Consider the following 13,982-nt stretch of genomic DNA (forward strand, 5'->3'; position numbering starts at 1 on the left):
TGTGTTGTTTAAAAAAATTGTCATTTGGCTTACAGACTGAAATGAAATCAATACAAGAGTTTTAAATAGGGAACAATTTACCAATAACAGAAACTTGAATTTAATTAATCTATTTTTGTGTTTATTTATAGTTGACTACCTTTTTCAAACCTTGTGATCAAAAGAGCAGATGATGTTTCTGTGGCTTATGGCTAACGAGGGTGTCATGCGGCCAGCACAATGAACAACCACATTTACTTTCCCAAACATCATAATCCCATGTACCCATCAGACTCTCATTAGAGCAATGTGGATTCAGAAGCACCCTAAAGATCCCAAAATTCAAAATCCCAGTCTTCACCAAGATTTGAATCAGGGACCAATCAGTTTGGAAGCCAAGCGCCTCTTTTTTTTATAATTAGAGAACATTGATCATCAATAACCCTCTTTTCTATATCAGACTTAGTGGTATATTTTAAATTGGGTTGAGTTATTTGTTACATTGTCTATTAATAGATATAGTTGTTTTAACTGTGAAACATGAACATTTAATACTTACAAGAATAGCAAGAACGGTTGTTAGTATGATAGTATTGTCCAGTTAAACATTTACATCTTCCACCTGTGCAACTAAGGCTGTCTTGACATTCTTTGGTAGCATTGCAATCATAACCGTAGTGTAGTTCTTAGACAAAAACATGATTATTATGCAGGAAATGCAAAAGCAATGTAGATAAGCCTTATAGCTTACATTCTAAAGATACTTACTTTTCTGACATGATTTTGAAGGTTCATTGTAGTAGAAGTCACTTAGACAACCACATAATCCATTCACACAGTCCAGTCCCTTCTCACATAGTATAGTCATTGTGCATAGATAGCCATAAGAACTCTCTGTGGTCAGGGAATTTATAGTTATAAAACATTGATTTTAAGTTTCTAAGTTTATGTTTGTAAAAAAAACTTAAAATTAAACCTCAGTTTGACTTTGTAGACATTATTTTTCTATTTGACCATTCATATTGTAAAAGTTTTAATAAATAATCTTATCTTATTAAATATGAATATGTTCTACAAGTATTCAAAGGACTAATTTAATTGTACACCCTTGACTTTAGTAATGTACTAGTAGTTCAATTATTAGAGACTTGCTAATATATTGGGTGGAATTGTAATTTTTTTGGTTTGTAAATCCAGTAAGTTGCTAATCAAGGTTTCAATTTTTAAAATTTTAATTCAATAAAATCATTATAGTTGTTACTTAAATAATTTCGTCACGATACATTAATATCGCTCCATATTTTGTACAAACTAACCAACTTACTAGTAGCTTTAAGAATTGTATTTCTTATAAATTTAACAAAGTAGTAGCTGTCTGATGGTAGAGTGCTGGCGATGGTGATATTATAATCAGTGGCAGGTGTGAGAGGGGAAAGATAAACATCTCTTGAGCTGGTGGTGTTGTATCCCCTGTCAGAGGCATTGAGAACAGATATCCATGACACATTATACATCACGCTGAACTGGGCAGAATTGTTCATCTTTAAATACATAAACTTTGGCTCAACTACAGAATCGCTGGAATCATAAACAATCAAGTTGCTATCTGAAAAACACACATATTTTCAGCAAGAAATTAATGCTTAAATTATATATTTTTTTAATTGATCTAGTCTTATAAGATCTAGCTATTATTTTAAGTCTAGATTAAACAAAGCATAAAATATTAAACAATTGCTAAATAATTGTCACCTGTTAAACTTTTGTTTTATATTTTTCATTGGAATGGTTTTTTTTTGTTTTTTTTTGCATTCATCAATAAAATTTGCACAATAACATTTAAATTATGTTAAACACGGATTTCAATTCACTTACGAATTACAAAGACTGAGTCACAAAAGAGTAAATCTTATGTCAAACAGACGCTGAACCGCTTAGCTTAACCATACTTTACAAGGTTGAGAGCATTGCATCAGGTTTGCTGGACTTTACAACAGGGACATCCTCATGTAACATGGTGCCACACCTTCGTGAAGGAAATCAGACTCAGAACTGTGGATACCAGTTTGGAAACGGCTGCAGATAGGCTACTGCAGAGGAACGATGTCTTTGGAGACACCTTGCTGCCTAACGGTATGTTAGGCTGTGCCTGACTTTCATGTACGTTTCATGTATCTTAACTATTCACACTAAAGTTGTATAATATATGTTAGCTACCCACACAAATTTTATTGAACCTAAATTATTAAAGACTATTCATTTGAGAATAGGGCTAATTGGCTGATAAATTAATTATTAACCATATTTCATTGAACAGTTATTAATCATATCTCATTAATCAATTATTAATCATATCCCAATGATCAAAGAAAAAATACACACAGATGAATTTACACTATTTAAAATAAATAAATATGTTCTTTTTATATCTATAAATCCTTCAAAATCAGTTTTAAAAAGAAGTTATTGATTTTTTCAAAGATCTGTTTTCTTTCCCGCACGGACATTCTAAAAGACCTAAAATTCTGTGGGCACCAGCTGGAAAGAAGCTGCGGAAGTCACCAATGACCGATCTATGTTAAGAGAGCTTGCTGCCTTATGCGCCAAACTGCGTGGGACGACTTATAAGTGTAAGTTTATAGCATATTACTTGCGAAAGTTCTTATTCCTTTACCATCTAGTCACTAAAATTTATAATTAATTTTTTAGAAGATGAATGTTGGAATTATATTTTTTTAAAATTATGTAATAAAAAATATCCAAAGATTAGCAAAAGCACAAAGACAAGACCACTTATACACGTCTAAGTTGATTTTGTCAGGATGAAGGGATTATTGTAACAGACTTACCCAATAAACAAGAGCCCAAATAAAAATGTGTGATTGTTGAGCACAAACACCTGTAAGAATTATACCGATCTAATCTGCAAGTAAGATGGGTCTGGCACATGCGTGAAACACTTGGTGAGCAGGTCTGCCCGTGAGATAGACCTGAAAACATAAACACATAAATTACCTGTGTAAGCTTTCTATCACCATACAGTAATAATCCTTTATAGAAATACTTGACAAATGTAGTAATAACTTAGTAACTGGTACAAATCTCAACTAATAACTCTATATTGATCATTTACAATAACTGGCTTCTACTAACTCATACTTATACTGACTGTTCCTTACTGACTACTGTTATTGACTGCTATCAAGCAACTGCCTCAAGATTAAAATAAAGTGTTTATCTTCAGAAACATAAGTGTGAATTACACTCCTAATATCAAAATAGGGTATCTAATGTATGGCACAAACTTTGAGGTGGTAACACTTTCTATATCGAAAGTCTAGAAGACATAGTTAAAAGATCTGTGGCTGTATTCTACTTACTGTTTTGACACGTCTGTGTAGCTGTGTTGTAAAATGAGTGACTCTGACAGCCACATTTGCCATTGACACATTCAAGTCGTTCATCGCACTGTGATGTTGTTGAACATGCATTGTCATATAGTCTTCCTGTGAAAATAAAAATTAGTGACACATTTGTTGAAATTATTGCCATGTCAGTGTGTTGGATTCTGCAAGAAGAAACAACTTTATTCTAGCATCTATGACTAGGTAGTCTCTCTATAAATAACATAGAATTTAATATTTATATAATGTAAACAGATTAAAGGAAATAAATAAAAAATTATGTTTTTATCTCCTTTTTTTATTTGTGATGCTGTCTTTGTATGTGATATCTGGATCTTTCTGTAACATCTCAATTCCATTGCTAGGATTCTCCTCTCTAGTTCTTCAGTTAGCGTACAAGATTCGAAAGCTGTAAAGATGTGGCCCTGACCAGGGATCAAACCTGTCTGATTTTATGCCTTTGTCTTTCCATATTGTTTTGAATTTTGCTAGTGCTGCTCTGGATCTTGCAAATCTGGTCAATAGCTCCGATGTATCTATAACTACTAAAACTTGGAAGCTTTTCGCCTCCAATACTAATGTCCATTTAAAACTCCTGTTAGCTATTGATCATAATTTGTGTTTCCTTCGACTCTGATTTTTATACCATATGTTGCGTAAGTCTTGCCTATCATCAAATCAGCTAGCGCTTCTGTTTCCTTCCAGACCATCCAGGTCGTCTACAAGTGCATGCTAGTAATTTTTCCTGCAATGCTTACTGTACCTTCAAAATCTTTAATAAAATGACTGGGATGGCTTATAAGGCAGATAGTGCGTTAGTTGTACCAAATCTTAATAATGTGTTAATCATGATTTTTCCTTCAGCGGCTCAGCCTATAGTTAACCTAAAATGGTATCAACTCCGGCTAATTTTTTTAGGAATTCAGAGAGATGAAGATGATATTTGTCAATGATGTTTTCTGCCAGTGACCTTTAGTCAATTTTGATCTCCTGGATGTTAAAGTTATACTACTCTTTAAGGGTGCCCCTGAGTTCACCAAACTTTACTTGGTACCTGACCTAGGGTTGAAGAAATAGAAGCAGTTGGTCGTTGTGCTGGTCACATGACACTCTCGTGAACTGTTGGTCATTGATACAGATGACTTTTACATCATTTACCCTATAGATAGCAAGGTCTGAAAGGGTATGAACTATTTCAAAAGGTATTCAATATATCTTCTTATAACATCCTTTTCATCAGATAAACATCTGTTGTTTTTGTCTTGTAATGTGTTAGTTCTTCCGTACTTCGACGTTTTTTATTTTCTCGCTAAGACCTTCCTTTAGGGAACAGTACCGGAAAAAGAAGTGACAGAGGCAAAATAAATGAATGTACCTGCCGTTGAAAGAGTTTATCATGTTCAAGGCAAAAGACAGATGAATAGAGAAAGAAAGGCGGAAAAAAATAGGCTTCGTTACTACCTAAATAACTTTTATAAACAATACAACAAGAACAAGAGAACAAAAAAATCTAAATTACTTGTAGCCATATTATATGAGTTTTGATAAGATTTGGTCTGGTAATAGTTATCTGCTGGTAAAATGGTTGTTATGATAAAGGTGTAGTCAGTAGCAGGAGTGAGAGGCGCAGCATAAACGTCACGTGAACTGGTCATGTTGTAACCTCTGTCAGTAGGATTCAGATGTGATGTCCACGAAACATTGTAAGTCACTGTGACCTGGACAGAACTGTTCAACTTTACAAAGATAAAATTTGTTGCAATAAGAGAATCAGTTGAAACAGATGCAATTAAATTGTTGTCTGAAAATAAAAGATGAAATATTTAAAATTTTAAAAGACAATAGGAATATACAAAAGTAAAAACGGAAAATCTATTAGAACGAAACGAAAATTACTATATTTTTTTAAAATTATCTCAAACACCTTAAGTTTTAAGTCTATTTTTTAAAATTGGAACAATAAAAAAAAAAATCTGTTCCCTTAATAAACCCTAAACCTAAATAAGATACACTTTCTTTCCAGCACAGTTATTTGTTAATAGCAGAATATTCTGATGCAGTCATATTTGACTTATTTCTTCGCATAGAGACTCTAAATGTTGAATATACTTGCTTCAATGCAATATTGTAAGCCTACTAGAAGCTTTCTTTTCGAGGCATATTTAAGCATGGCAATGAACATAGAGTTGAGATCTATAAGTTTATCTTTCACTTTCTTACTGCCAACTGCAAATACTTGAAACTTCAGCTTGGATGGAGCCAACTTCCTGTGCATTACCAATAAGTTTTATATAGGCTAGCAACTAATACTCCATCAAATAGTGGATAGTAATCAAGTGAATCATCCAGGTGGGCAATGGTTTCAGAGCTGATGCTTGATGTGTAATGTACCCGGGCACGCTACCCTGCCTCACAGTGGCACCTGGATGGAATCGGTCGTGAGAGGGTACGGCTAGGCCAAAGGGTAGCAAAGCAAGGGGGTGCCTAAGAAGATATGAGAGTATCTTCATTGCACTGTGCGGGGATGTAAAAGAGCTCCAACAGCGATCTGTCAACGTCCAGGCGCCATCCCTCAAGGGGCCGGTTCATAAATGGCGAGTCCCGCACGTTTAGCCTGGTAGATCAAAGGAAAATGACAGGAGTGACGGTGTACGCGGCCTCCGGCACCGTCTCTAGTCCGCGAGTCCAACTGAAGTGAACGCAAAACTAAACCCTAACCCCGAGTCTCAAACCCCCCCCCCCCCCCCCCCAGATTTTTATATTGATAATGTAAAATTAGACGTCCCTAATATTTGTGTGATAGTGACAGACCCTAGACCTGTTTGGAATTGGCGGCATCCGACTCAAATTAGTGACAGTAGACACTGGTCATTTAAATTGATGTCTGCCGTTTCGATGAATATGTTCTGGACTTCTGGTATATCTTTAAACCTTGCCCCATGAGACAGTATGTAATATGTATTGAGACTGAGACTCACCTGATAGACAGGTATTTAAATAAACATACGTGTACGATGAGCAGAGACACCTGTAAACACTGTATCGGTCAAGCCTGCAAGTCAGGTATGTCATGCACATTCCAGAAACGCTTGTTGAACATGTATCGCCATGAGATTTTTCTGAAATGAACGCACAACTTTCTATAATACCTTTGCATTTATATTTTCTATATTTTCGCAAAACGCTGATTTTTAAAGTTATCTATATATTTATATATCTATTTATCGATATACCTAAGAATAAATAGAGAGAGAGAGACAGAGAGAAAGCCGTTTCATTTAATTGTATCAGATACAATAATTTACGGGCAAATTAGTATAAGAGGGGACAGTTAAAAAGTGACCAGATAATTGAAACTTAAAAGAAAGGATGGCCAATATAAAGCGTAGGAACGAATCAACAGGCGTAGCCTGTGTGTAATGCTAGTAGATTTATATTTATATCACTGATAGTGTAAGAGCATTAAAACTTTAACTGTGTACATTTTAGTGTGTAATGAGCTCATAAACAGATGCCTGTAAGATTATAAATTACCATTGCCTGTAAGAACTTAGCCATCTGTCCGTAAGATCATTACCGTAAGATAATAACCATCTGACCGTAAGATTTAAACCTTCAGGATGCATATGTGTATGATATTTCCTTTTAGATTATCATGTGCCAGGCATAGCTACTCCTTATTACATTATATCTATTTAAGTCGATCATTTGGAGTGGGCAGTGGACACGGTTCTCGAGAACGGCTTTAACGATTTCCAAGAAAATTAAGTTGATGTATTATGAGAAAAGAATGACTAGCTCGTTGCCAAACTGAGAAAACTCTAGAGTCTAGTTTGACTATTATACTATTATAATTTTTTAAAGTATAAAAAGAAAAAAAAATTTGGCTTGATGACTAGTCAATATCGGACAATATTTCGTGTTTTTCCAGATGTAGGCCCTTTTCCACAGCTCTCTATATAATATATCTAGACTGGCCATATGGAGATCTTTTAACACTACAAAAAAAAAACAAAAAAACACTAAATTAGTAAATTTGAAAATGTTTTTAAAAGCTGAAACAAGGCGTTGTTTTGTAAAGTAGTCAAAAGAAGTAAAGGTTTCTTTTTTCAACCCTAACCTATGTAACATGTAATTTAATGTTTAGATCTAGATCTAGTCATTTAACATAAAAAATAAGCTTACTATCGTCTCATAATTATTATTTTGCAATTTTTAGATACATAATCTAGAAAAATCTAAGTAATCAATCTATTCAATTGTACATAAGATGATTTAAATCAACAGACATGAATTATTTCAATCTAGGATTTTTGAAACATTATCTTAATGGAACCTAACAGGAAATGGCTTTGTTTCATATATTTGCGTGAAAATGTAATGCTGTGACTAATAGCCCATTCTAAAGAAAATCCGAGAAATGATTTTGCATTATTTCTAAACTTTGAAAACTAAAGATCATTACTTTTCTAAGACAAAAAAGATTGATTTTCCTAAATTCGGGGTGACTTCCTTTACAACTTGAAAAAGAGTTACGTACGCCTACATAAACAAGGTTACAATGACAGTTTGTGTTGAGACACAAACTCAAAATCGGCCCCCCGAAGTGGTCCACCCAGGCAGGTAAAAAGGCAGGTTTCAATATTTTCAGAAAGAATATCAGAATGAAATCCTATCAAAGACAAACGACAGAGAAGAATGGAGAAAGAAGGTTGACGGATCTTGTGTGGTGCCCCAGTGGTCCACAGACCAAAGAATAGGTGAAAGTGAATGTGAAGTTAGATGTGAACCCGGCCTAATTAATGTGTTATAATGAATATATAATTGCTCTAATTGTTTTGTAAAAGGACAAACGTCTCTTCCTCGATGTAAAAACATTTCCTTAAAAAAAATCCTTTAGTTCAGTGTTTCAATGTTACATTATACCTCTGGAGTTCATGAGATAGTATGAAAAATTACTTATTAAATGTTGTTTTAAATTATGTCCAACTTATATGCATATAGTTATGAACATAATAATAATAATAATAATAATAATCTTTATTATCCGTAAGGAAATTTGTCTTACAATTTGTGCATTACACCAAACAAAAAACATAACTATAAGAAACCAAAGTGTACATTCACACCAGACACACTCATAATTTACATGTGACAAAGTTTATACCAGATTGTTCTTATTTATGAGTCGAAAACCATGTCTGTATAGTATGACTTTAATACACTGAATGACTACACAACACACTTTTCGTGAACACATTCTTACGGACGAGTTACAAGCACATGTAAACATAAGAACTATAACCGATACAGAATATCATTTTCATAACACATACTAAATAGATTTTTTCTCTTAAAAAAGTAAACATTTCTTTTTTGTAAATGTAGTAGTTAGTATAGCATAACTTAATTAACTTAGTGTCACCACCTCAAAGTTGGTGCCATAGAGTAGAAACCCTAATTCTGTATTGTGTATGTTAATTCCATATTGTGAATCTTATTCACAACCCATGTTGCACTAAGGTGAACACTTTTGACCTTAGGTGAACCAGGGAGTTAAAGGCAGTCAGTCCATATAGAGATCTTGTAGCAAGCACTTGTATTGAGTCACTTAATATATAAGCAGTAGAGTTAGATGTTTAAAGTAGTTGGTTATAGAATAAGTACTAAGTTGTGATATTCATATATTACTGTTGGATTAATACTGACCATTCCTGGGTCGAGTATGTATGGTGTATTCACTATGTGGTGTTATATTAAACTTATTGTGTCTGCTACACCCAGCGTCATTTCATTATTCTGTGATTTGTAACAAGAACCCAATGTCACCACCACGCCTACATTGATAACCACAGCCACATTCATAACATATAAAATAACACGGTGACATTTTTGGTGTCAGAAGTGGTGTCAGAAAACGACATTTATGGTGTCAGAAGTGTCAGAAAATGACATCTTTGGTGTCAGAATAGTGTCAGAAGTGTCAGCAAACGATATTTTATGATATCAGAAGTGTCAGATCTACTAACTTAAAGGATTTATGAGCACCAGAGGAACAAGTCAAGAATTTTTTTCCTATTGCTGTCAGAAGTATTTTAATACTACAGTTACTTACAGTAACATTTATACGGATATTTTTGAAGTTGGCAAGTGAACTATTTAGTTAACACATGAAAAAGTAACTCTAAAAAATATTTGTTTACACATGACGCCACTCAACGAGCAAGAAAGCTAAGACCTGATTATTATAGACTCTACAATTTTTCTCATTTGGTCGTTCAGCGACACATTCAACATTATAGAGATGACCTAGATCTACATTTATTGAGACCAGCACACAATTTTTCAAGTGAGATTCACGTGATCCAAGAGTGACATTATTATTATCTTCAGCTAGTCTAACACTACTAACAAAAAACAGAGCTGAAATTAAAAGTTAACTGTGCCTACTATTTTAACTTGTACTTCAAGATTGAACTTTACATGAATTGCAACTAATCCAGAATTTATTAAATTTTTTTGACTACACACTTGGTATCTAGATCTACTACTACATGTCACATTGACCTGCCATGACACAGTTACCGTTAGCGAGCTATTTTTTTCATCTGTGATGAAATGAACAATTTGAACTGTTCCTGTCTGAGCTGTATTTTCAACTTTTCCAGTTGACTACTGTCCTAAGTGTCATTTATCTGGAAGCCTGATTTATGTGGTTGTACTTTTACACCAGTTGAGATAGCTTTAGGAGCACAGCATTGTTCAAAGTTACTTTTTAACATCCTAAGCGAAAGAGATCAAACATGATATGCTGAGACAACCTGGATACTACAGCCTGTGTGGGTGAAACTAGACAACCGTGATACTACAACCGGTGTGGGTGAAAATCTAGTACTACAAGTCATTCAAGTCATCGTTTGAAGACAGCTGATATATGGTCAGTCGAAGTAGCTGACATATTCAAGAATCATCTACATCGAGTGCTCGTCATAATTCTAATGACACACTCCTATTGTCGCTGTCTAACAGCACAGTTAATAAGAGAGCGCTCTTACTCTTAGACCTCTCTTGTCGTCACTACCTAAGGTCATTTTTAGTTATTTATATTTGTTTCAGCAACTGTACGAAACAGTGGATTACCTATCAAGCACATGAATTATTTATTGGATTACTATTGTTCAAGGACTTGAGTACCGTATCATTTAACATTGTACTGTGGATTTAACAAGTGGATTACTTATGAACTGTACCGTTGTAATGTGGATTTAACAAGTGGATTACTTATGAACTGTACTATTGTGCTGTGGATTTAACAAGTGAATTACTTATGAACTGTACCATTGTGCTGTGGATTTAACAAGTGGATTACTTATGAACTGTACTGTACCGTTGTGCTGCGGATTTAGCAAGTGGATTACTTATGAACTGTACTGTGGACATATTTTATGTGGAGCATCACCGGAACTTTATGTACAAGTCAAGCATCAAGTGAATATTTAAGGGAAGTAACTTTAATTACCCTTTAGTATTAATGAATATTGATTAGTTCTCTTTGAACTACACCACAATTTTTTTTCATTGTTTACATTTGTATTTATATACACATTTGACTTTAGGGACTAAATTTAATTATCTATTGAGTCTGAGCATTTAGATTTTTTTTCAAGTAAGCATCCAGGTATTGGTAGGGACTCTTTAGATAAAGTAAATACTTGATCGTATAGCTGTATTAGTTAAGTTTGTATTTCGTCAAGTATCTATCATATTGTTAAACTCTTGTATTGATATTGTCTTGTTTACATCTGTTGAATTTTCTTTTGCGTCATTGTTATTACTCATTGTAATTCTTTTGTCTACTATTTCTACTATCTTGTAATGTCTCTTTAAAGCAGACTGTTTAGTATCTATAGTGTATTTATGTTTGTCTAATTATTTACTTATTAATATATATATTTATTTTACTTCTTATTTCAACCTATTTTTTATTATTATCAACACTACACTACACACTTGATACACTATGGGATATACTTTTATTTGAAATTGTGACAAGATTGATTGTATATAATATATACTTTGAGCACATTGAACTATTTTGATACTATTTGTATGGACACTGATTAGTAAAAAAATGCAGAAAGTTAACATATTACATTGATCACTATTTATCAGACTAATAAGGCTCACATAATTGTGAATTATTTGTTGCAATAAATTTTTACATTGCAAGTGGAGATACTAAAAATACATAATCACATAATTGATCAGTAAAATATTACATTATGAACTAGACAAAGTACCAAGAATAATTTAAGATACCTCATAACCTCAATTGTTTCGCACAAAATATATATCTACTATTACCTGTAATTACTATTTGAGCTATAATAATTATTTATCGTACAATATTCATTTACAACTACCTAGTGTACACATATCTATTAATTAACTATATTACTAATTTGAATCTTTGAAAATGGCTGAGTATGAAAAACTAATAGAGATAGTGGATAAACTAAAGTTAAAAGAAGATGATAGAGCTGCATTCATTAAAATTGAAATAGATAGAATTAGAGTAGAAAAAGACAAGCAACTGGAAGAAAGGCTACATGAAAGAAGACTGAGAGAGAAAGAACAAGAAAACTTAGAGAAAGAAAAAGAACGCCAGCATGAAATAAAATTAAAAGAACATGAAGAAAAAATGGCCAAGCTAGCGAAGGAAAACAAAGACAATTCAGCAAATAAAACTTCATCTCATCATCAGTATCATAGCAAATTTAGGAACTTTGATCCAAAAGAAGACACATTAGAAAATTTCATTATTCAATTTGAATACATCTGTCAAACAGCAAATATGAATAGTGCACAAATGGCTCAACAACTTCTAGCTAACCTAAGAGGTGAACCACTAAACATCATCGACACACTAACTATGGAGCAAAGAAAAGACTACAACACAGTAAAACAAAGACTTATTGAATATTTTGGCAAAACGGAGGAGCACTATCAAAAACTTTTTAGGGAAATAAAACTAGCAAAGAATACAGATTTAAAAAGAACAGTGCATGACATGCGCCAGAACATGACAAAGTGGCTACAACTCGCAAACTGTAACTTAGATGACCCCAAACAGATCTTAGATTTCTTTCTCATTGAGAATGTCTTAATAAATGTTACAGATGCAGCATTCTCATTCCTGAAGGAGAGAAAAATAAAAAATGAAGCTGAATTAATATCAAACTTAACAACATACAAAGACTCACACCCAAACATCACCATTGACAAAAGGGAATTGTACAATGTAGCTGCAACAGTGACAGAAAACCATCAAAGAACTACAAATAAATTTAAATATGCCAAGAGCATACAATGTTTTTTCTGTGGCATATTGGGTCACACCAAAGCAGAGTGCAGAAAGAGAATGGCATCAGAAAAACAGCAATATGTAAATAGAAACCATAAATATGGAAGAGATAACAGAACTTTCCAGAGCTTCAGTCCTAACTATAATAGATCCTATCAACAACAATATAACAGAAGAACATGGCAAAGCTACAGTCCAACTAACAGTAGATCACATCAAACAAACAGAAGATGGCAAAACAACAGAATGTCTAGAAGAGATCAATTTCAAGATAGACAACATACTTACCACAATAACAATCATACCAGACAAAACATGGCAGCTGTAGCAACTGAAAGACCAATAGAATATGAAACAGTAGCATATATACAGACAAAGGTAGCCTAATTAAAAGTGTATCCTGCCTATGTGGATGGCATTAAGGTATATGCATTACGTGACAGCGGCTGCACCTCAATCATTGTAAAGAAATCACTAGTAAAACCTGAACATATACTAGAAGACAAGGTCACACTGACTTATGCGAATAAAGATCTATGGGAAGTATGTGAAACAGCATTAGTTTACATTGAATCACCATGGTTCACTGGTCAATACAAAGCCATAGTAATGAACAACCCAGCTGAAGAACTAATTATAGGAAACATAGAGAATATAGTTGAACTATCAGAAGAAGCCTTAGTAAAATGGGCTAATAGTGTGAATCAAGAAAACATTGAGTTAGCATCAACTACTAATTCACATGATTACAACAATGTCAGTATACATGAAGCAACTAAACATAATCAGTCAATTGCAGATACAAATAAAGTAGATATAGAATGTCAAACAGATTCTAGCACAACACTAAAAGTAACTAGTGAGATACAAACAGAGGAAGTATGCTCCTATACAAATGCTCATAGAGATGAATTCAGACCTCAATACAGAACTACTAATGAGAAAATGGCCTTAACATTTAAAAATAGTAAACAACTAGAACTCTATAGTGCATCAGTTAATGAACGTGATGTTAAGTGCATAATAGATGAAGAATCTACCACAACCTTTGTAGATAAATATTTAGTGAAGCAAGAGAATTATCTAAATGACATAGCTATTGTTACTATGCCCAATAGTAAAATCATACACTGTAAAACTGCTATGGTAGATATTACATCACCATGGATAAATGGGAAATTTAAGGTTGTTGTTCTAGAAAACACTATCTGTTCAATAATTATTGGAGCATATCC

The 13,982-nt window shown here is 33.4% G+C and overlaps 1 protein-coding gene across 2 annotated transcripts in view; it reads right to left on the bottom strand.

Moving 5' to 3' along the window:
• LOC106060507 (uncharacterized) overlaps positions 1-13,982 on the bottom strand; it is a 35,320-nt gene that overhangs the window by 8,591 nt on the left and 12,747 nt on the right. For both annotated transcript variants that reach the window (XM_056031912.1, XM_056031913.1), the window contains exons 8-14: positions 6,362-6,502; positions 4,903-5,184; positions 3,360-3,485; positions 2,829-2,969; positions 1,304-1,585; positions 748-873; positions 539-664 (exon numbers count right to left, since the gene is read on the bottom strand). In XM_056031912.1, coding sequence (XP_055887887.1) covers positions 539-664; positions 748-873; positions 1,304-1,585; positions 2,829-2,969; positions 3,360-3,485; positions 4,903-5,184; positions 6,362-6,502 — 1,224 coding nt within the window. The remainder of the gene's footprint in view (positions 1-538; positions 665-747; positions 874-1,303; positions 1,586-2,828; positions 2,970-3,359; positions 3,486-4,902; positions 5,185-6,361; positions 6,503-13,982) is intronic.

The sequence above is a fragment of the Biomphalaria glabrata genome, chromosome 6 (genome assembly GCF_947242115.1).
Source record: "Biomphalaria glabrata chromosome 6, xgBioGlab47.1, whole genome shotgun sequence".
NCBI lineage: Eukaryota > Metazoa > Mollusca > Gastropoda > Planorbidae > Biomphalaria > Biomphalaria glabrata.